The sequence below is a fragment of the Pristiophorus japonicus genome, chromosome 1 (genome assembly GCF_044704955.1).
Source record: "Pristiophorus japonicus isolate sPriJap1 chromosome 1, sPriJap1.hap1, whole genome shotgun sequence".
Classification (NCBI taxonomy): domain Eukaryota; kingdom Metazoa; phylum Chordata; class Chondrichthyes; family Pristiophoridae; genus Pristiophorus; species Pristiophorus japonicus.
The window spans coordinates 128,249,705-128,269,817 of record NC_091977.1 but is presented as its reverse complement, the minus strand read 5'-3'; the positions used below and the strand labels follow the sequence as shown (position 1 = coordinate 128,269,817).

The 20,113-nt window shown below is 42.2% G+C and overlaps 1 protein-coding gene across 8 annotated transcripts in view; it reads left to right on the top strand.

Annotated features, from left to right (window-relative positions):
• znf608 (zinc finger protein 608) overlaps window positions 1-19,599 on the top strand; it is a 77,178-nt gene extending 57,579 nt beyond the window's left edge. For 6 of the 8 annotated variants that reach the window (XM_070883112.1, XM_070883078.1, XM_070883121.1 and 3 more), the window contains 7 exons: window positions 5,765-5,852; window positions 7,847-10,346; window positions 13,003-13,420; window positions 14,300-14,472; window positions 15,253-15,412; window positions 16,829-16,910; window positions 18,657-19,599. In XM_070883112.1, the coding sequence (XP_070739213.1) occupies window positions 5,765-5,852; window positions 7,847-10,346; window positions 13,003-13,420; window positions 14,300-14,472; window positions 15,253-15,412; window positions 16,829-16,910; window positions 18,657-18,663 (3,428 nt within the window). In that variant the 3' untranslated portion in view covers window positions 18,664-19,599. Of the gene's footprint in view, window positions 1-5,764; window positions 5,853-7,846; window positions 10,347-13,002; window positions 13,421-14,299; window positions 14,473-15,252; window positions 15,413-16,828; window positions 16,915-18,656 lie in introns of those variants that run through there. The other 2 variants (XM_070883106.1, XM_070883097.1) reach the window with 2 other exon arrangements.
• Window positions 19,600-20,113: the final 514 nt, after the last annotated feature.

Genomic DNA, 20,113 nt, shown 5'->3' with positions numbered 1-20,113 from the left:
AACTTCTACCACCCTTTGGGTGTAGAAGTATTTCCTAATTTCACTCCTGAAAGGTCTGGCTCTAAATTTTAGATTATGTCCTAGAATCCCCGATCAGCGGAAATAATTTCTCTCTACCTACCCTATCTGTTCCCTTAATATCTTGAAAATTTCGATCAGATCGCCATTATTTAACTGCTGGCACACTATTCGAGAGCAGCTGTTGTCACAGTACATGTATATACATATATACCTTTAGGAGAGACCACTGGATATCAATGAAGATTGGGAAACCTGGCCAATTAATTTTTCCCTCTCCCTAACACAAAGATGCTGAGCCCAGTTGTTGCTAGCCTGGGAATTTAGCTGGTTGTAGGGCTCTGCTGGATAAGTTTGCTGGGCTATCGAGGAAGCTGTCTAGTTAACATTGTGTAACCCCGGCCCTAGTATGCATATATGACTGCCGCATGCCTCTCATTGTTTGTTCTGTAAGAACCGCAGTTTTCCAACAAGAGCGCATTGCTCCCCTAAAGGTCAATGTGCTGCACAATTCTGAAAATTCAAATCAGAGAAACGCTTACTGTTTTTATAGTATGAAAAACGGTGAAAACAAATGTAACTTATATTTCTGGATGCTAAACCATGGTGTCTGTTTCAATTATAATTAAAATGTTTACTGTATTAGATTATTCTCAAACCTCTCTCTTCCATTTTTGGTACATTAACAGATGTAGTCAGGAGACGATCAGTAATAATCCAGCAGTGCTCATCTATCCTTTCACAAAAGACAAATGGCAGAGTCAGCCCCACAATTTATGGCATAATGTGCTCCAGAGCATAAAGTGTTTCATTCTATTTTTCCTTGTGCTGTTGTCTTCCACTGTACTGCAACACGTTATTTGTTCAGATAAGCTTTGTCCTGAGCATTACAAGGGGTTACTAATCACCACTTTGTACTCAAGATAGTTTGATGCTGAGCAATAACTGACATTTCTCTGACCTAAAGGTTTGGAACTGTGCAGCACAATTACATCTCGGAGTGTTGTGCTTTTATAAGGAACTCCTGCAGTTCTTACAAAATCACTAGTCGTATGAGGCATAAGGCAGCCATATGTACCAAGGCTAGGCCTTCACAATCTAACTCGCTGTAAGGGGGCAGAGTGGAGAGTATAGAGGAGAATCGGAGGAAGAGGATTGGACGCCTGAGCGTGCTTCATTCCAGGTCTACATACTCCCCACTCAGTTTTTCTCCATATGCTCTGCCCAGGCAATTATTTAACACCCAAAGAGCAATGTCAGTAGGCATACATAGTATATTGATAGCAATAAGGACTAATGGAAAATTGCACTGCGAGGTAATATGTTTTAATATCACACAATGTGCCTCTTGTGTGACATTCTCAGTTTGTCACTTCAAATTGCTCCTATTACTTCCATTACGACAGATGTGTAACCACCAATAATGCACCTTTAGTATGGTAGAATACAAAATGCTGCCCCCCCCCAAAACTCAGCAGCAATTCCAGCATACTGGTGTAACCAGAACAGCCGGAAACTAGGCTGGCACTTGGATACGCTGGATTCTGGCCTTCGGCAAAGTTTCTTTAATGTCCTGTTGGGGGCTGATGGGCCGGAGCGGAGATTCCCTACCTCAGAGGTTCCCTTCCCTTGCTTTCAATGGGCGGCGGTATGCCAGGCCACCTGGGGATCCAGACCAGGCTTATTATGGCTTCGACCCCAAGGAATTTATTTTCTAATTCCATCATTCCAGCGTCCTTACTGTGTTGGGGCAGGGATAGAGGGATTGCGGGGTGGGGGGTAGGGTGGCGGCAGCGGCTATAATTTGTTTCTCGAGGGGCTCCTCCCAGGCCTGGGTACATCTGCTAGATCTTCCGGCATGTTTTCTACGAGAGTCCTCATCATCTAAATACTTACATTCATTGCCAATAGGTTTAAAAGAGTTTTCAGGGGGTCGCAGTTAACACCTGGTTTACACTCAATGCGGCATCAAACCAAAGCATTTGTAACTACCCGTTGCAGGTAGTCTCACTTCACATCTCTCTGGAGTCAGGTTAGGCTCTGCGTCCAGATTGACACTGGAGCAGCACCACTAGAGCAAAACCTCTCAACTTTATGCCAGGAACATAAAGAGATGCTGCAGCTGCATCTCAACATTCTGTAACAACCCTAAAGTCCACTCACATTAACACTTGTGAAACTTCACACGCCCGCCTCTTCTCCCAGATCGTGCAGTTACCTCATTCCTGGAATTCTGTCTGTTGTAGGCGCAAATTCAAATGCCTGGTTAACTTGAATCTTCTGAAACAGGTTTGCTTTAATATGCATTAAGCAATAGGAAATGTGTTGCTCATTTGTGCTCCAGTACAATTTTTCCAAATCTTTCCAAAGTCCCAGTGGCTGCCTGGCAAAACGTGTGAGCCATCGTACCTTGTTAGTTGCCTCTTATTACACCACTCACACAAAAAGCTGCATTTACAGTGTATATTTCAGCAGTCTGATGTTTAAAAAGAGAAAAGAAAAAATAGAGTGGAACCCTGCATGCTGTTACTTAGTCACAACATTTTTAACTGTGAGTGTTTGGCATGCCCACCCATTCCCGCTTTACATGTAGCAATTGGACGCGGAACCCCATTGTTCATCCAGCACGTATATCACTCGGACAGAAACACTTTTACCTCAAAATAATTTTGATTTGCTCGCAGTGTGCTGCTGTGTGTGACGTTGGTGTTTTTTCCACATATGAGAAATGTTGTAAATTCTCAACTTACGGTACAGATAGTACCTTATGCAGTCTGTCACTAAAGAAAAACATGTTTTTGTAGTCAGTTCTTGTTTGCCTTTTTGAAAGCTGGATAGACTTGGCAGTCTGCATTTTTTCATAAAGCTTTATTTGTCTTGACATTATCTAAATACTGAGAAGCATTTACGGTTGTTTGGTCTGTGAGCTACTAAAGGATTCTTTAGTGCACTCGACTGCTAAATTTGTCAGAGCTAACAGATTGAAAGTGTTGAGTGGAGCTCTGACAGGGTCTCAGTGTACGGTGTTCATGGCTGCAATTTAACAGTGTAATTTTTTATGAGTCCTGTGGTTAAAAAGGCATGGCGGTATGCGGCATGCTTCAGTAAACCCCTAGCAGTTTAAAAAAAAGGGTCAGAGGCTGTTTACGTGAAGATGTTTGGAATTCTGGAGCTGGCACAGCTCCTCCAACAATAAGCTGTAGGTCTGCTGGTTTTTATGAAAATCTTCGATTTGAATAGGTGCTGGCTTGCGAGCTTGGTGTTGATTTATCATTAGCTGTGTACGTGAGAGAAAAGGTTAATTTGATGCACAGGTTTTGGCAGCAGATTCCAATTGATCAAGCCTTTTTTTCCCCTTCTCTGGTCGATTGAACTATCAGCCATCGGACTCATGTTTGATGTGATTCCAAAAGGGACAGGGCGGTCTTTAAGTCAGGGGCGAATGTTGCCATTTTTAAAAAATGGATATCTTTGCCGAGCTCTCATTTGGATTCTTTTAAGCCAGTTTTTTTTTTGCTTATGGTGCTGCAGTATTTTCTTTCATGCACCCATCTCTTTCCTGAAACCTCTTTCTTTGTGCTCTGTGCTGCAGAGCTGAGGAGGAACCAATCGGCTTACAGTGCTCCCAGCAGGAGCGAGCCAATGAAGTGGCTTCTTTGGTTTGGAAACGTGAAACCCTGAAGGGAAATGCTTAAACAAAGGCTTTCACTGCAGACAAATGTTAAGGTCTTCACTGGTCTTTCGTCTTCACAATTTTATTGCACCAGCTCTGAAAGGACTGGCTTGTCCCTTTCTCCTTTTTAAAAATAAATTCTAAAGCTCTTTCTTTTTAGGAATTTTTAATTGTACGTTGCTGTTTTTTTCTGTTGTCACAGCTGCATTGCTGCAGTCAGTTGTGACTGGAACTAGCAATCTATTTCTGGGATGGGTCGAGGGAGAGAGAAAAAAACCCTCTGGCGATACAAATGCATTAGTGTTGTAAATATTGTTGACATGTTCAAGAATTTAACGCAGCTGAGTGGTCTGCAATACCATAGGTAGTATTGTGAAAGGAGGGGAAAGGCCAAGTAGTTTGAGAATGCCCTCATTTTATAGATTTTCCAGATGGGAGATTTATTTTTTTTATTGGGGGAGGGGTAGTTGTAGGAAAGCTGATTACAGACACATTACCATTGTATTGTAGTAGGCCTGTGTTACTTTCTCACCTAGTAAAATACACCAGTGTCACTTAGAGATAAGAACACTAGTGTGTTTAGATTCCTCCCCGCAGTAGCATTTTGTCAGTTCTTTAGGGAATTAAATTGCAAGAGTGTTCTGTTTACAGGCCCTTGGGGACCTGAGCTGGGGACAGTTGCTTCCATCTATGTGACTGCAGTGCAAGCAGGGTGTTTTGTGGTTTTATTCAGTGTGGATGAAACTGTTGATAACTGAAGGTTACAAAGGTAACCAGTCTAGCTTTGACGTATTGTCCTGATAAGATAGACTTTCTGGAGAAGATCAAGTTCAAAATATCTCTGTTTTGAAGTAGAAAGGAAAATAAATGAAAAGCCTTACATTAAAAGTAAAATATAAATTAGTTTGTCTTTACTGTATAAGGAGAAATGCAGTACACTGGGTTGTCAATGTTTTGAGTTTATTTTTTAAATATATTTTACCCCATATTTCTGAAGATATGAAAATATTGATGACAATTGAGTCGGTCCTTGAACGTTTTTTCCTTTTTTGAAGAGAGGCATCTCTCCCCAATGGTTCCTCAGGGAAGAAATTACCACTATGTGATGAGGGAATGTGAGAAATAAACCATAATAAGCAATGATATGTAATTGTAGTTGATTAGACAAAAAATAGCGCAGTCACTTTTACTACTGGATGACCATTGTATATGTTGTTCACCACTATAAAGGATTTGTGTAAAATTACTCACCAGCAAACCAACATTACATGTAATTCAGGTAATTGAAGGAAAGCTGATTCATAGTTGAATGCCATTTAATCACTCCCAGAATTGTGTACAACGGTGCTCACCACATTTAATTTTAAAATCTTAGTTTAACAAGGGAGTTGTGTTGTGTTGAATTTCATGCAGTGGATACTAACAATTTGTGCAGAAGACGCTTTCAAATCATTTTACGACTGAGATAGTTGTATTGATTTTGATTGTGGAAAAAAAACCTTTGTCTGGCAAGAATTCAGACGACAAGGCACGGAACTGTGAATGAGAGCTTTGAGAAGGCGTTTGATTGACTGATGTAAATTTTCTGAAAAGGAAAGGTTGTGTAGTTGATTCCACCGCAGTCCCCCCCCCACCCCCCCCCCCCGCCCGCCTCTCTGCCCTCACCTCCCAATGCAGCAAGAACCAAAAAGGAAAAGTTCACAGATTACTCATGGTTAGCTCAGAAAGAGCTTTTTAGTTCTGCAGACTAGCTCAGTGTGTGCTGGCAGCTTGCCAAGCAAAAGCAATTACGTGTAATAATAGCAAAAATTAAGAGGTGAGTGTTGCCGTTTTACAGCAGGACGTGGCAAGAACCATTTCCTTCTGTCAGCCGTATCTCGATTACACACTAAAAAAAACAATTTCCTGTTGGTCTTGACTTGAGGTCACTGAAGCCAGAAAGAGGAATAATGCAAAACCACAGCCTTCGAAAACAAATGTGCATTAAGTGTGCTATGGAAAAAAAAGTAAAAAGGACTCCTAATGTAAAGATGATCATTTTATTATCTTCTCTTTTTCTCGCCTCTCCTGCAGGTGTTCTGGTGGTAAATGTGACCTGGCGAAATAAGACATATGTTGGGACACTTTTGGACTGCACAAAACATGACTGGGCACCTCCAAGGTAAACACACTTTGCATGCATTTGAAATCCTCCTGTTGCCTAGGATAATTTTGGAACGACTTTTGACTTCTATATGGAAGAAGAATCTGAAATTGCCCCAATTTGGAAGGATTTTATATTACAGAAAATATACCAAATGGGGCCAAATGTGCCCCCTGCACTTAGATGGTATTCGTTTCTGTGCCTTTAATAGAGCCTGATGCTAAGTGTATGTTCCTGGGATCACAAAGATAAGTAAAGATGAGAGAGTCCATTTAGCCCATCCAGCTCATTCTTCCATAGGAACCTCTGATCACCCGAACAGACCATCTAACTGCCTTTTGAATGATGCCAAAGTTTTGACTTCACTCTGTTACCTGGAAGATCTTTGCATGAAGAAGTGCTTCCTGACATCAGTCCTGAACTTGCCTTTTCCTAGTTTGTGCCTTTTGTCTCCTTGTTCTGCAGTCATGGTTTTACGTGCAGTTGTACTTAGGACTCACCCTTTTTATGCCACTTAGTAATTTAAGTACCTCTATATGATTCTCTCCCAATTGTCTCCATCGGTTGATGAGTCCAAACTTTTCTAAGTTGTCCAGAATACCTAGCCCTATGCGACTATAGTTTAGCTTTGTAGCTCTTACATTTGAGCCTCAGTGACCAAAACCGGGCACAGTAATCATGATGCGGCCTAACCAGAGCATGGTACAGTTCATCATGACAGCCTCTGACTTACACTCTTCTGATTTGGCAATATGGCGTAACATTCTGCTTGTGTTGGTGATTGATGGACTGCAATGATTGTCGACTGTCACTCCCAGATTTCTTTCAATCTCTTTCTTCGCTAGTTCAGCGCCATTCATTAACCAAACCTGTTTCGCAGCAGCTGCCAACGTGTATAGGGCTAGATTTTCGCCGACTTTGCGACTGCGTTTTCGCCACAATTTGACCCTCCACGCCGAAAACCCGATCGGCGGCATCTTTGTGCACTTTTTTGCGGCGGCACTTCCACGTACCGCCGGGGAGAGGTGTGCCAGCGTGGAACGATGTGCATCGCCGCGGATTGCGTTACCGTCGTACTTTCAGCACTCCCGCCACACCCAGAATACCAACAGGTCAAACTTGTCGGTGCAACCCTGCCAGCAGCAGTAAGTATGAAGACCTGCATAAAAGGTAAGTTAAATGTTTATATTTTTAAATTATTTTTCAACAATTTAATAGGTAAGAGTTTTGTGAATATTTTTTGCAATTTTTTTTTTGGTTTTCCCCCCTCCCAAGGCCTCTCTCATAGCGCTACCGGCCTTGGACTAAAGTTGCCAAAACTCGCGGTTTGCGCCGCAAATCCTCATGCAATGCCGACTTTACCGATGCATACGTAAAGGCCGAAATTTAGGCCTAAAAACAGTAGCGCAGCGAAAATGCTAATTTTGGCATAAAACTAGCGTTTTCGCCGTCAACCTAAAATCTAGCCCTATAAGTTTTATGTTGTGAGGCAGTCCCAACATTGAAATTAGCCAAACTCATTTGATATAGGAACTTAACAGGCAACACAGGAATCTTTCATCTGCTCATTCTGGATTGGTTTTGAATCCTGTCCCCCGAGTTAAAGAGCCAGAGTAATCCACTACCACTCAGTCCCCCTATCAGGGTTTGATAGAAATTGGCGACTTGTTTGGTGACTTCTTCAAAAATTATAGTATTATTGCCGACCAACCTTCACAAGAAGCAGCTTACAATCCTATAATGAAAGTTTATCACAAAGATATGTGACATGATGCCTTATGATAAACTTTCATTCTCGGATCGTAAACTGCTTCTTGTGAAAGTTGGTCTGCAGGAATACTAATGGCATCTTGCAAGTATTTTACATGGCATTTCCAAACTTCTTGATTTAAATTCTATCAAAAGCAACCTTTCTATTTCTTAATGGCCTTCATTGTCTTCTGACTTGAGTTCCATCATATACAAACTAGTTCATGTTGATACTAATTTGAAATGTCATTAATATTCCACAGATTTTGTGAATCGCCCACAAGTGACCTTGAAATGCGAGCCAGCCGAGGCCGAGGGAAAAGGGCGCGGTCTGTTGCTAATGCTCCGATGAATGATGCCAGCTTTACGGAGTCCAGGGGCATGCAAAGCAAGAACAGAGGTGGTGCCAATGGGAAAGGACGCCGGGGAAGTCTTAACGCGAGTGGACGCAGGACACCCCCTAATTGGACCATGGAGGATGTGAAAACCAGCCCCTCACCCATCAACAAAAGGAAGAACAAGCCTCCAATGGAGCTGGACCTAAACTCCAGTTCTGAGGACACCAAGTCTGGGAAGAGGGTCCGCACAAATTCCAGAAGCACTCCAACCACACCGCAGGGGAAACCTGAGCCTACTTTCGTGGATCAAGGCTGCTCTTCCCCAGTATTAATTGACTGTCCCCATCCAAACTGTAGTAAGAAGTACAAGCACATCAATGGTTTGCGTTACCACCAGGCTCATGCACATTTAGACCCTGAGAATAAACTGGAATTTGAGCCGGACATTGAAGACAAAATGTCAGATTGCGAAGAGGCTTTGAATAATGTGGCAATTGGTGTTGAATCTGCTGAACCAGCAAACGGCACATTGCTTTCTGGTGTTGGACTGAGTTACGATCAGATAAAAGCACCTCCGTCACCTATCGCTGTAAGCACCCCAGGCACACCAAAGGGCCGCAAGGACTTGGCTAACAGTGCTCAGAGCCCAATAGTCAATTCTAAATCTGGGAAGAATGCTAGTAAAAAGAAAGGTCTTAACAATGACCTGAATAACCTTCCTGTGATTTCCAATATGACTGCTGCTTTAGAAAGTTGCTCAGTTCCTGACGGTAGTTCTGCTTCAGAAATGCCCAAACTTGAAGTAGAAGGGGTGATAGATAAGAAAAATATGGGTGACAAAGAAAAGGGCAAAAAGAACAGCAATGGAAAAGTGGACAAAACTTTATCAAAGCCTAAGACAACTAGACCAATTGCCCCTGCCCCTCCCCCACCACAGTTGATTGCTATTCCCACTGCAACATTTACAACCACCACTGCAGGATCAATACCAGGGCTGCCCTCTCTTACTACAACAGTTGTCCAGGCAACACCAAAGAGCCCACCACTGAAACCTATTCAACCAAAGCCTACAATTATGGGAGAACCTAGTACGGTAAACCCAGCTCTATCCTCACTCAAGGAGAAAAAGAAGAAAGAGAAGCGAAAGCTGAAAGACAAAGAGGGCAAAGAGACAGTAAGCCCAAAGATGGACTCTAAGCTGGGGAAACCTGAGGATTTAAAGGCTTCTGCAAAAGAGCTGGCTGCACATTTTTTAAAAGAGCATCTCAATAAGAATGAAGTGCTTGTGAACGGTTTATGTGACTCTCAGGAGAGCAGAATGGCCAGCATAAAAGCTGAGGCTGATAAGGTTTACACATTCACAGACAATGCACCCAGCCCTTCTATCGGGAGTGCCTGTAGGCTGGAATGCAGTAGTCTGGTTAATGGACAATCTCCCATGATGCCATTGCACGTTTTAACACAAAATGGTGGTGATGGGACTGCTACCAAAACAAACAGCCCAGCTTACTCGGACATTTCTGATGCTGCTGACGATGGAGGCTCTGATAGCAGGTCAGAGGGCTTAAGGTCAAAGACTAATTCTCCTGCAGGTACAATTTCCTCCAAGGAAACTGTTGTAAAAACTCACTCCTCAGCCTCTTCTCAGCCAGCACAGAGTAAAGAGACTCATTCACCTTTTTACCATGGTTACGAGCCTTACTATTCCCCTAATTACATGCACCCTAGTCAAGTCAGTAGTACCACGACTGGGAACACTTCTGCATCCCAGAGCATCAAAGTGAAAAAAGAGATAGAGGAAGAGACTGAGAAAAAGGACAAGGTGGAGGTTTTGGATGTTAAGAAAAATGACCTAAGTACAGTAAATGTTCAGGCTCAGCACCAATCTGTTATTACACAGAGACACCCAGCACTTGCCCAGTCGCTCTATTATGGACAATATGCATATGGCCTATGTTACGTTGACCAGAAGTCAATAATGACAAATCCATCTTACAGACAACAGTATGAAAAGTTTTATGAAGAGCAGCGATTTGCAGAGCAGAAACTGCAGCAGATGGGGAGAGACAGTGAAAGAAAAGGTGAAGGGCAGCAAAAGGAACTGGGAAAAGACGAACTAAAACAGAAAAATATCCCGACTGCTACAATTTCAAAAGCCCCTGCCACCCCAGAGCCAAACAAAAGCAGCACAAAAGCTAAGGACGCTTTCTTGCTGTCAGATTCCTCAAAGCCCGGGATACCGAACAAACCAGATGAGGTTGTGAAATCACAGATTCAGCCAGTGCAACAGCAACAAATGACAACTGATGGATTTAAAGCCAAACAAGTGGAGAATCACCAGCTCATCAAGGAGGCAGTGGAAATGAAGTCTGTTATGGATTCTATGAAGCAGACAGGAGTAGATCCCACCATGCACTTTAAACAGGTACCTGGATTTTTGCTGCCTGTGGGTGGGTAATGATATTGGGGCTGGCGTGAATAATCAAGTGCTTAAGTCATCAATTCTACGTTTTTATGTTTTTATTAAAATATATATATATTGCTCTCCCAGTGGTTAGTGGATAAATGCACCTCAGGTTTGTGATAGCCATGCAACAATATATTAGATTTTATAACATATAGTTCCTTTAATATAGAAAATATCCCACGATACTTTAGAATCATAGAAATTTAAAGCGCAGAAGGAGCTCATTCGTCCCATCGAGTCTGTGCCGGCCAAAAAAGCTGACCAGTCTAAACACACTTTCCAGTTCTTGGTGCATAGCTCTGTAGGTTACGGCACTTCAAATGCATATCCAAGTACTTTTTAAATGTAATGAGGGTTTCTGCCTCTACCACCCTTTCAGGCAGTGAGTTCCAGACCACCACCCTCTGGGTGAAAAATTTTCTCCTCAACTCCCCTCCAATTCTTCTACCAACTACTTTAAATCTATGCCCCCTGGTTATTGACCCCTCTGCGAAGGGAAATAGGTCCTTCCTAGCCACTCTATCTAGGCCCCTCATCATTTTATACATCGCAATTAAGACTCCCCTCTGCCTCCTCTGTTCCAAACAAAACAACCCCAGCCTATCCAATTTTTCCTAATAGCTACATTTCTCCAGGCCTGGCAACATCCCCAGAAATCTCCTCTGTAACCTCTCTAGTGCAATCATATCGTTCCTGTAATGTGATGACCAGAACTGTATGCAGTACTCAAGCTGAGACCTAACCTAATGTTTTTATACAGTTGAAGCAAAACCTCCCTTCTCTCATATCCTGTGCCTCGGCTAGTAAAGGCAAGTATCCCATATGCCTTCTTAACCTCCTTATCTACCTGGCCTGCTACTTTCAGGGATCTGTGGACATACACTTCAAGATCCCTCTGTTCCTCCACACTTCTCCGTATCCAACCATTTAATGTGTATTCCCTTACCTTGTTAGCCCTCCCCAAATGCATTACCTCACACTTTTCCGGATTGAATTCCATTTGCCACTGTTCTGCCCACCTGACCAGCAGATTGATATCTTTCTGCAATCCACAGCTTTCTTCTTCATTATCAACCACACAGCTAATTTTCGTATCATCTGCAAACTTCTTAATCATAACCCCTACATTGAAGTCTAAATCATTGATACTGATAGCGGGATAAGAGAAAATAGATAAAGGAATGGATGCCAAACCACGATGTTAGGGTTAGGAGAGGTGACAGAAACTTGGTTAAAATGTTTTTTAAAGGTAGAGTGATAAATGGAAAAACAGAGGGGTTTAATGAGGGAGTTCTGCAGAGTTGGCCCCAGGAGTCTGATGCCTTTTCCACCAATGGTGGGACATAGGGAGGATGGCTTACAGAAAAGGACAAACGATTACACTTTCAAACCATGGGCTGGGCTGTTAGCTGATTTTAGCTTTGATAGCGATAGAGGCACTACAGTTGGTATCAGCGCATCTAGGAGGAGGAATAGGACAAGGAAAGTCATTGTTTCCTATCTCAATTGCTGTTCCGTGACCTCTACTGGAATGTATGTGTGTGTGACTGTTGGGTGAAGACAGGTTCAGGCTTGGCTTCAATGCCTCCACAGTGGAATAAGTTACCAACACTTAAGTAGTTCTTACATTTGATGCTTTTGTGGGTCTACGATTCTGATAAAGAAACTAGTTTCAGCAATGTCAAGGCAGAGAGCTTGCAGATGAAGGTTGGATGGTCTCCTGCAACCCAAAATGCAAAAGCGCTAAATGTAAAAGTGCATTAACTGTCGAGGCTCGCGCAGGAAGAGTGGCTCGAGAGTGAGGTACCGGAAAACTACTAGCTTCAACTGTATCCTGGGATGAATCCGGGATCAGAAAGTTGGGGGGATGTTCTTTTAGTGGTTGAATTATTCTTATTATCTGCATCAGTTTAATTTGTTTCATGTTTTTATAGAATTCCAATTATGAAATATTTTTTAGAATGAGTTTGAAAATGAAAATTTTGTAGAAAACTAAAGGTTTTAAAGGTAAATATTGAATTGACAATATATCAAAACTTTATTGAAATGACTATTTTAAACATTGCGTCACTCCTCTGTAACTTTTTCTAGTGAAAGCTTTGAACTGATAACTGAATATGTTTGGATCATACTTAAGCGTAAAAGAGCATGTTAACCCTAACCTTTCAATTACACTTTGTGTAGTTTGCAGTTTCAAGATACTTGCAGATAGTTTATGGTTCCTCGTGTACAATTGTGCCTATAACACAATAGTACCTTTTACGGTATTGGTTGGGTAGAGGAGCTAGTTATTAAAGATTGTAATTGGATTCTCCTTGATTTTATTCTGCATAAAAGAAACAATAATTATAATTAGAAAAAAAACTGTCAACCCATTTTTCGTACAGATCTTCTGGAGATTAGTTTGAAGTGTATCCCCAGATAGGTACAAAGTCCTTTTATGCACAATGGATAAGCTTGATTGTTCTATATTTAGAAATCAATCGGAACACTGTATTTGTATCAAAAGGCCGGTTAAGTGTGTGTGAGGTAATACAATATGCAGTAGAGTTTTGCTGCACAGATTTTATGAGGAATATGAAATGTAAGGGACATGTTCTATGATTGTCCACAGGAACCAGATACCCGGGCATGGCACCATTATGTTTACCAGCCGAAGTATATGGAACAGCAGAAAACAGATGACTTTGAACGAGAGAAAAAACAGAAAGAAGACAATTCAATAAAGGCATCCAATAAAGAGGGAAATGTATCTAACATTTCCGTTGCAATAACTAACATAAAAGAGGAGCCCAAAGAGGCCAAACGGGCTGAATCCCAGTCTCTCTCACTGGAGGAACATAAAAGTAAAACTGATGATCGTAAGACTCCTGTCATTGCAAAGGATTCTAGAGGAGCTCGTGTTGCTGTCTCATCACCAATGAATCAGCATCAGTCTTACATTCAGTACTTGCACGCTTATAATCCTTATTCCCAGATGTATGACCCAGCCTACCGAGCAGTGTCTCCAGTGCTAATGCATAGCTACCCAGGTAGGTCATTCTGATGTTTGTGCGTGTGTGTGTAGGAGAGGAATCAAAGATAATAAACAAAAGAAGTTTTGATGATTTATAAAAGTTGAGGTTGTGAGGCATGTTCATTCTGAATGCGGAAGGACAGGTGTGGAAATACAGAATAGAATTTTTTTTCCCATAGTACCCCTGCAAAAGCTCTTTCCCTCCCCCACTATAATATATTCCATTTCTAGGTATTAAATAGAGAAATATGGAGTACTGAAATTGCTTCATAGTTGTCTCTCCTGCTTTTAAAAACAAAACCCAAAGCTGTCTGATGGCTCAGATAATAAATGTACTGCACAGTGTGTAACTGAGAAATACCAAACCAGGAAGATCCCAGTCAGTACTGAGCTAGGCAGATCTCAGCCAGGTAAAGATAGGAGTGCTACAACTGGCCTTGGTTTTCCTGGGCTAGGGAGAGGAAAATTTAGTGAGGATTAATGCTGCCGGGCACTAGCCATTGACTCCTGCTGGAAAGTGTGCAGGTATGGATATTGGTTGTGGACAGGATTGCACTCAGCTTTGATGCCCTCAGCCAGCTGATGCTCGCTGTCAAGGCTCATTTGATGGGCACTTGACCAAGGCACCAGAGGGCTGCAAGAGCCTGAGGTCATGTACCCCAGGGTGAGTCAATGGCTTCAGCAGAGATGGGGTGAAAAAGAAACAAAATAGAAATGAGAAAGTGGCGCATACAAAATATAGTCCTGGATTTCATAAAGAAAAGATGCAGTTATTCATTGATTTCATTGATTTATGTGTGGTCTGTGAGATGAAATCCAATTGCTGGTACGATCCAAAACGGGAGTTTCTTGGAAACTTAAAAAAGACTTCAACCATGTCTTTATCAATCCACAGGGGCATACCTTTCTCCAGGGTTTCACTACCCTGTCTACGGGAAGATGTCCAGCCGAGAGGAGACAGAGAAATCAAGCACAAGTCCCAATGTAAGCACTAAACCAGCGGCTGAATCCAAGGCACTGGACCTGCTTCAGCAGCATGCCAATCAGTACCGCAGCAAGTCTCCTGGGGTGAGTAGGGTGACCGTAGCCCTGCCAAGAATCTTCAAGCTTGGGAAACAGCACAGGCCAAAGGCTTGCTACATCATAAAAATTCAGCAGTGCAATAAACCTGGATATAAATCTAGTCATTTACGATTGGCTTTGACAATGTGTCTTGCACGTTGTACCACATTTGTAAAAACTTGCAGATAAAGACTTCCATAGTGAGTACATGAAATAAAATCTGAACTAGCCACGATAAATTATTAACACATGGCTTTTCTTCTTATTCCTCATTTGTTTCTGGAATGTTTTCTAAAGCCATACTTTTGGAGACTGGTTGTTAATGAATATATTTTCATATTTTGAAGAAATGTCCATATTGGCATATAACTGAGCCCCAAATTGATGGGGTTTTTATGGTGTCATTTCTGCCTGAGGTTTTGGCATTGTTAAGAGATTTGAAATATCGGAACCTCCGACTGAGGACACCAACATTTTCCTGCACAGTAAGTCAGAGCCACATGCTCTATAAATAGATGCCACCTTTTATCTTTTCATTTAAATACAACAAATTCTTTTTTTGATTTTGCCAAGAAGAGAAAAAAAATGCTTGGCTTTCCGGTTCCTTTTCAAGTTTGTTGTTACTCTATAGGCACGTGTGTAGAATGTTAAGTTGTATGTCTTAATTAATGCACATGAGCTAAATATTTGGTGCAATGAGTTGGAAATGGTAATTTATATCGTAATTAGTCTAATCCTGCAGGACCACACTTTTCCTGAAACATTGCAATTTTATTTCTTCTGTAGCCTGCTGAAAAGGCTCCACCTGAACGTGAAAGAGAAGCTGAGCGAGAGCGAGAAAGAGAACGCCATTCACCTTTTGCACAGCGACATGTACATACCCATCACCACACGCATGTTGGAATGGGCTACCCACTAATACCAGGCCAATATGACCCATATCAAGGTACTGACCTGATTCAGCCACTCTCTGAGTTTTCATTTTGCGAGAGATAAGTTATTGCATAGTAAAGGTTGAAACATGTTATTAATAGATGTGGTTTCCTATCAGTTTTTCTGTTACATTGACAATAAGAAACAATTTACATTCATTCCTCCAACAATTCTTTAATTTTTTTCTAATGCCATCTTGAAGGTGATCTTTCAGGGCTTCAGCATATTGCTGTTGTTGATGGTGCAAAATTTGGTGCAAGTTGGAGTTTGGGGGCAGAGAGGAAGGATGCAGGTTTGATTCTCTAACTGCATTGAGTTTCTGATGTCAGCTGTCTGATTGTATGAGGCACCCAGTAGGGGCGGGAGTTGGGGGGGTGGGCGGCATTGGTTGCGAACAGCAAGTGCAATCTCGCCCCAGGGCTCTTCGTAAACATCCAAATTATATTTTTGGCATTTGCCCCCTTGTGATTTTGATGGTTTAAACTTCAGGTGAGCATAACCGGTGAGTAAAAAAACTTGTCTCTCTTTCATTTTGGCTTTGACTGCAAAATAATTCAAAATGTGTTAAGCTCCTTGATGGCTTCATGCATTTCCTCAATGTGTAGCTGAGCCATTTGGAGAAGGTCCCAGGTTCGACCAGCCAGCTGTGCTGAGCTGGCTGGTCTTAGCTAGCATAGCAGTTGGCATGCTACAATTAGACTCAAGTCCCCTGGTTTAGGGAGAGGAAAATCAGTCCTGATCTCTATCCAGCAACCTGTGCTGAAACTGCACCTGTCCGGTGCAGAGACAGTTGGGCTATGAAGTCCCATACAGTTAATTGGGCTGCTCATTTTCACTGTCTAGACTCACACATGAATAGTGGTCATTTAGGCAAGGTACCGGAAGATGATCGGCATCTATGATAAAGTACTCCCGAAAGAAGTCAATGCCTTCAGGAGACAAGAGATGTGGAGAAATTGGTAATATAAAATTTAAAAGACAAGCGACAATATAACTTGGTACTGGTGTATCATAGACAATGCAGATTTAAAACCTGGAGCATGACATTTAAAGGCAGTTTTTCTGATTGCATGCTCCTGATTTGGAGCCCCGTTTGCCAAGAACACATACCATGAAATCTTGTGCACAGCCTGTGATTTTCCATCCATGGGTATCCACTCATGGTGGATCTGTGCTGGAAGCACACAAGTGGAAAATTTACCTTTTAGAATCATAAGTAACACAAACTCAGTGCTGCCACGCTTCCTTTTATTCGGAAGGTACAATTAACACAGTGGTTTAGTCCAGCAAATCCACAGTCAGATTCCAGTTTCATGCTTTCAGTGTTACAATTCTTGTCAGTCCTAGCTGCAGTATTTGGGATAGGTTAGATACGTGTTACACTTACTTATTCTAAATCACAACTTTTTCTTACATTAAATCCTTTTAGGGCTGACATCCGCTGCCATCGTTGCCGGTCAGCAGGTGGCTGCGCAGGCTTCTGCATCTGCCATTTTCCCTGCTCAGAGAAGGTGAGGTATATATTTAAAAGACATCCTTGCATGTGAAATGATTAGAAATACTGGCCGAGAGATTTATTGATGATGCGGATGTTTGCGGTAGTGTCCACATTCCATGTTGCCCGCTATATTGCTAATGGCTGAAATATAGGCCCGCGTCTGAAACAGGCATTAGGCTGACTGCATATGTAAGTAGCGTGCCTAAAGACTGTTTCTGGACCCCTTCGCCGAAATCAGGATAACTAAATCTACCTGCGGGTCTAACCAGTGTCCCTTAAAAGGACAGCTGGAGGCAGCCAACAGAAAGGTACATTTAAAAGAAAATGCTTACCTGAATGTGGTGCCGAGAGGGGCAGCAGTCCCGAAGACTGTTGCTGGCCTCTGGATAGTTCTCTCCAGATTGCCCCTTCCCTTTCGATTGCCTCATCTCCTCCCGATCTCCCACCCAGCCATCGATTGCCTACCCTCCCCCTTCCCCACCCGCCTTCCACCACACCCCAGAAGCCATCAGGCTTGCCAGCAATGTCCCCGTCAGCTGCACTGCCTCTTGCACAGCCCGTCTCCCCCACTGCGCGGCCCACTCAAATTTTTTGCGCATGCACGGTATCTACAATGTAAAGGTCGGTGAGCGGCCTGCACGGGACCTTGCAGATGACTGCGTGGCCGCGCAGATTAGTAGGAACATTACTTACCAGTCTAATATATATAAGGGCCAAGGCCCAATATCGAGTGTGCCTCAGACCTACGGGTTTCAGTGCAGTTTGCTGCACCCAGTTCGCGCTGGTTGGCCGGCACTATCTAATTTCATGCCAGCTGAGTTGGAACTTAATAGAAATCTGGAAATACCATGGAATATTATTTCAATCTTCCTCAAATTGCACGCATGCTGTGTCACTGAGCCATGTAGAGTAAGAAAATGCCAACCAGGGTGGAGATATGGAGTAGTGAGGGTACTACAATTGGGCTGAATGTCCCTGAGTTAGGAAGGGGGAAAAAATCAGCCAAATGCCCCAAATCTGGTTCATCCTGCAATAACCCTGCTGAAAAATGTAGATTGGTGCACATTGTCAGAGGTAGGATTGGGCTCAGGTGTGGTTTTCCCTTCATCCCACCTTCGGATGTTCATATGTAAAAAATCAATCCCTTGGGTAGGATACCAGGGAGAGGCCAGTTTCATAAGGAGCAATATTTATTTTACTTTTACTATGTAAATTAATTCTTCCACAAATAAAATATTGTATTTAAATGTTCTTGAACTTGATACAAGTCTATGAAATAGTTTTTGTTGGTCTTTTTAAAAAGAAAAAAATCCATTGCCAATTTTCTCCCCACTCCTTGCCTGATGGCATTGACGCCTTGCTGGCCCACAGTTTCTTGAACACAAGGGGCCCTCCATTGACTTTTGTTCAAGTGGCCATTATTCACAAGCGAGCCTGGATAGATAATGCTAGCTGGCTATTTGACTACAGTTAAGCCTCAGCCTATCCTCATGCTATGTCTGCATGTGTGTAATTTTGCCAGGGTTCACTAGATAATGACCAGGACCAGCAATCCTGGTGGCCTTTTACAGGGGTATTGGGGCTGATTGTAGCACCTCTGTGGCTATTCCTGCTAAGACCAGCTAACTCAGCACATACTGGAAATCACACCTGGGATCCTCCTGATCTGTGTAGTGTAGTTCCTTACTGGATAACTGTGCTGACCCATTCCGGGGGAGCCTTGTAATCCTTTATAACGTCTTGTCTTGTTCTCTTGCAGGGAGTGATGGCATCATGAGTGTATATTGAATCATAGTCATGTGACTGGATCACATGAAGAAGAGGTTTATACAGACATCAGTTCCATGGTGTTGATTTCAAATGCCTTGATGTCAGGCAAAACCAGTCATTTCATATTTGTAAATTGCAAATTTTATAACTGAGTTACAAATGTTGCTGTAATTAAACTTTTGTTGAAATATATTCTTTACTTTTTGTTTATTTGTTTTTTTTGTATTGGTAACCAGGCTCACAAAAGCAGGGTCGGTTATTGTTGGCAATTGCCACAGTACGTTACCGTTTCCGGAAAGTGTTATCAATAAAAGACGACAATTGCTTGGTTTTGTAGAGCATACTGTTCTGGGTAGGTGTTCCCTTGAACCGCGTGTGGCATTTTGACAGTTCTCATAGACCCTCGGAGAGGCTAACTGTGACAGTGACACTTTGGTACAGTGTATACGTGTACTTGGTGACTCCTTGAAAACACTTAGACGCTATTTAAATGCATCTGTGTGCTAACTGTATTCACATGTCCACTGCATTGTTGTTTATTGTGAAGATTATACATGCGGAGGGCTCTGAGGGTCATTCGAATTCCCATTGTGATTGTGTATATAATGTACAGGGTTTGAAATGGAAAATAATCAGCATCTGTGAATATAAAATGTCTTTATGATATTGAATGGCTGATTACCCCATAGCCTACATAACCCCTTCCACCCACCCATACAAGAAGACATCTGTGATTGTTTATTACTTGAACTAGTTCGGCAGTTTTAAATGTTTACAATTATCCAGATTTAGGAAGAACTTGCGCAGTTGCCTGGTTACTTGTTTTATGCTGTAATCTAGTTTATTTTATGTAAAGTGTATATTGAATGCTTTCATTTTTTATACTTGCCTTAAATAATTTGGCAATCAGAATTAAAAAAATTGTTTTTGTATTGGTATTGTTGAGTCTTTTATTATGCTATATTTTGATGCTATAGCAGTATCTGTTTTCCCCTGCTCGATAGGAATGTTGCTGTAGGCTTTGGCTGCGTGTAAAGCAACAGAATGCTGCCTGCTCTTTGTCTGCACTTGTACCGGGAGTAACCCCAGTAGTTGGTGCTCAATTCAAGTCCATAGATTGCAATGTTTCTTTAACACTGTTGCAAGCCAACCTGTTGCAGACCTTCGAGTGCAGCCAGAGTGCCTCCCAAGATGGTCAGCAGCACTGTGATGTTGCATCACTGTCTCCTTGTTGCCTAGAGATAAATTATGCAAGTCACCAAAGGTGGAGTCCAGTGTCATTCTATCTAGGCCTTGTTTGGGCAGTAGTGATGCTAATATCATAGCCATGAGCGAGGAGAATTGTATCAGTGCAACACCAGTGTGAGGGGCTTATTAGATCGATACCATGGAAACAGGCACGGTAGACCAATTGTACTCTTGATTTAATCTGCAGTCGGTCAGAGA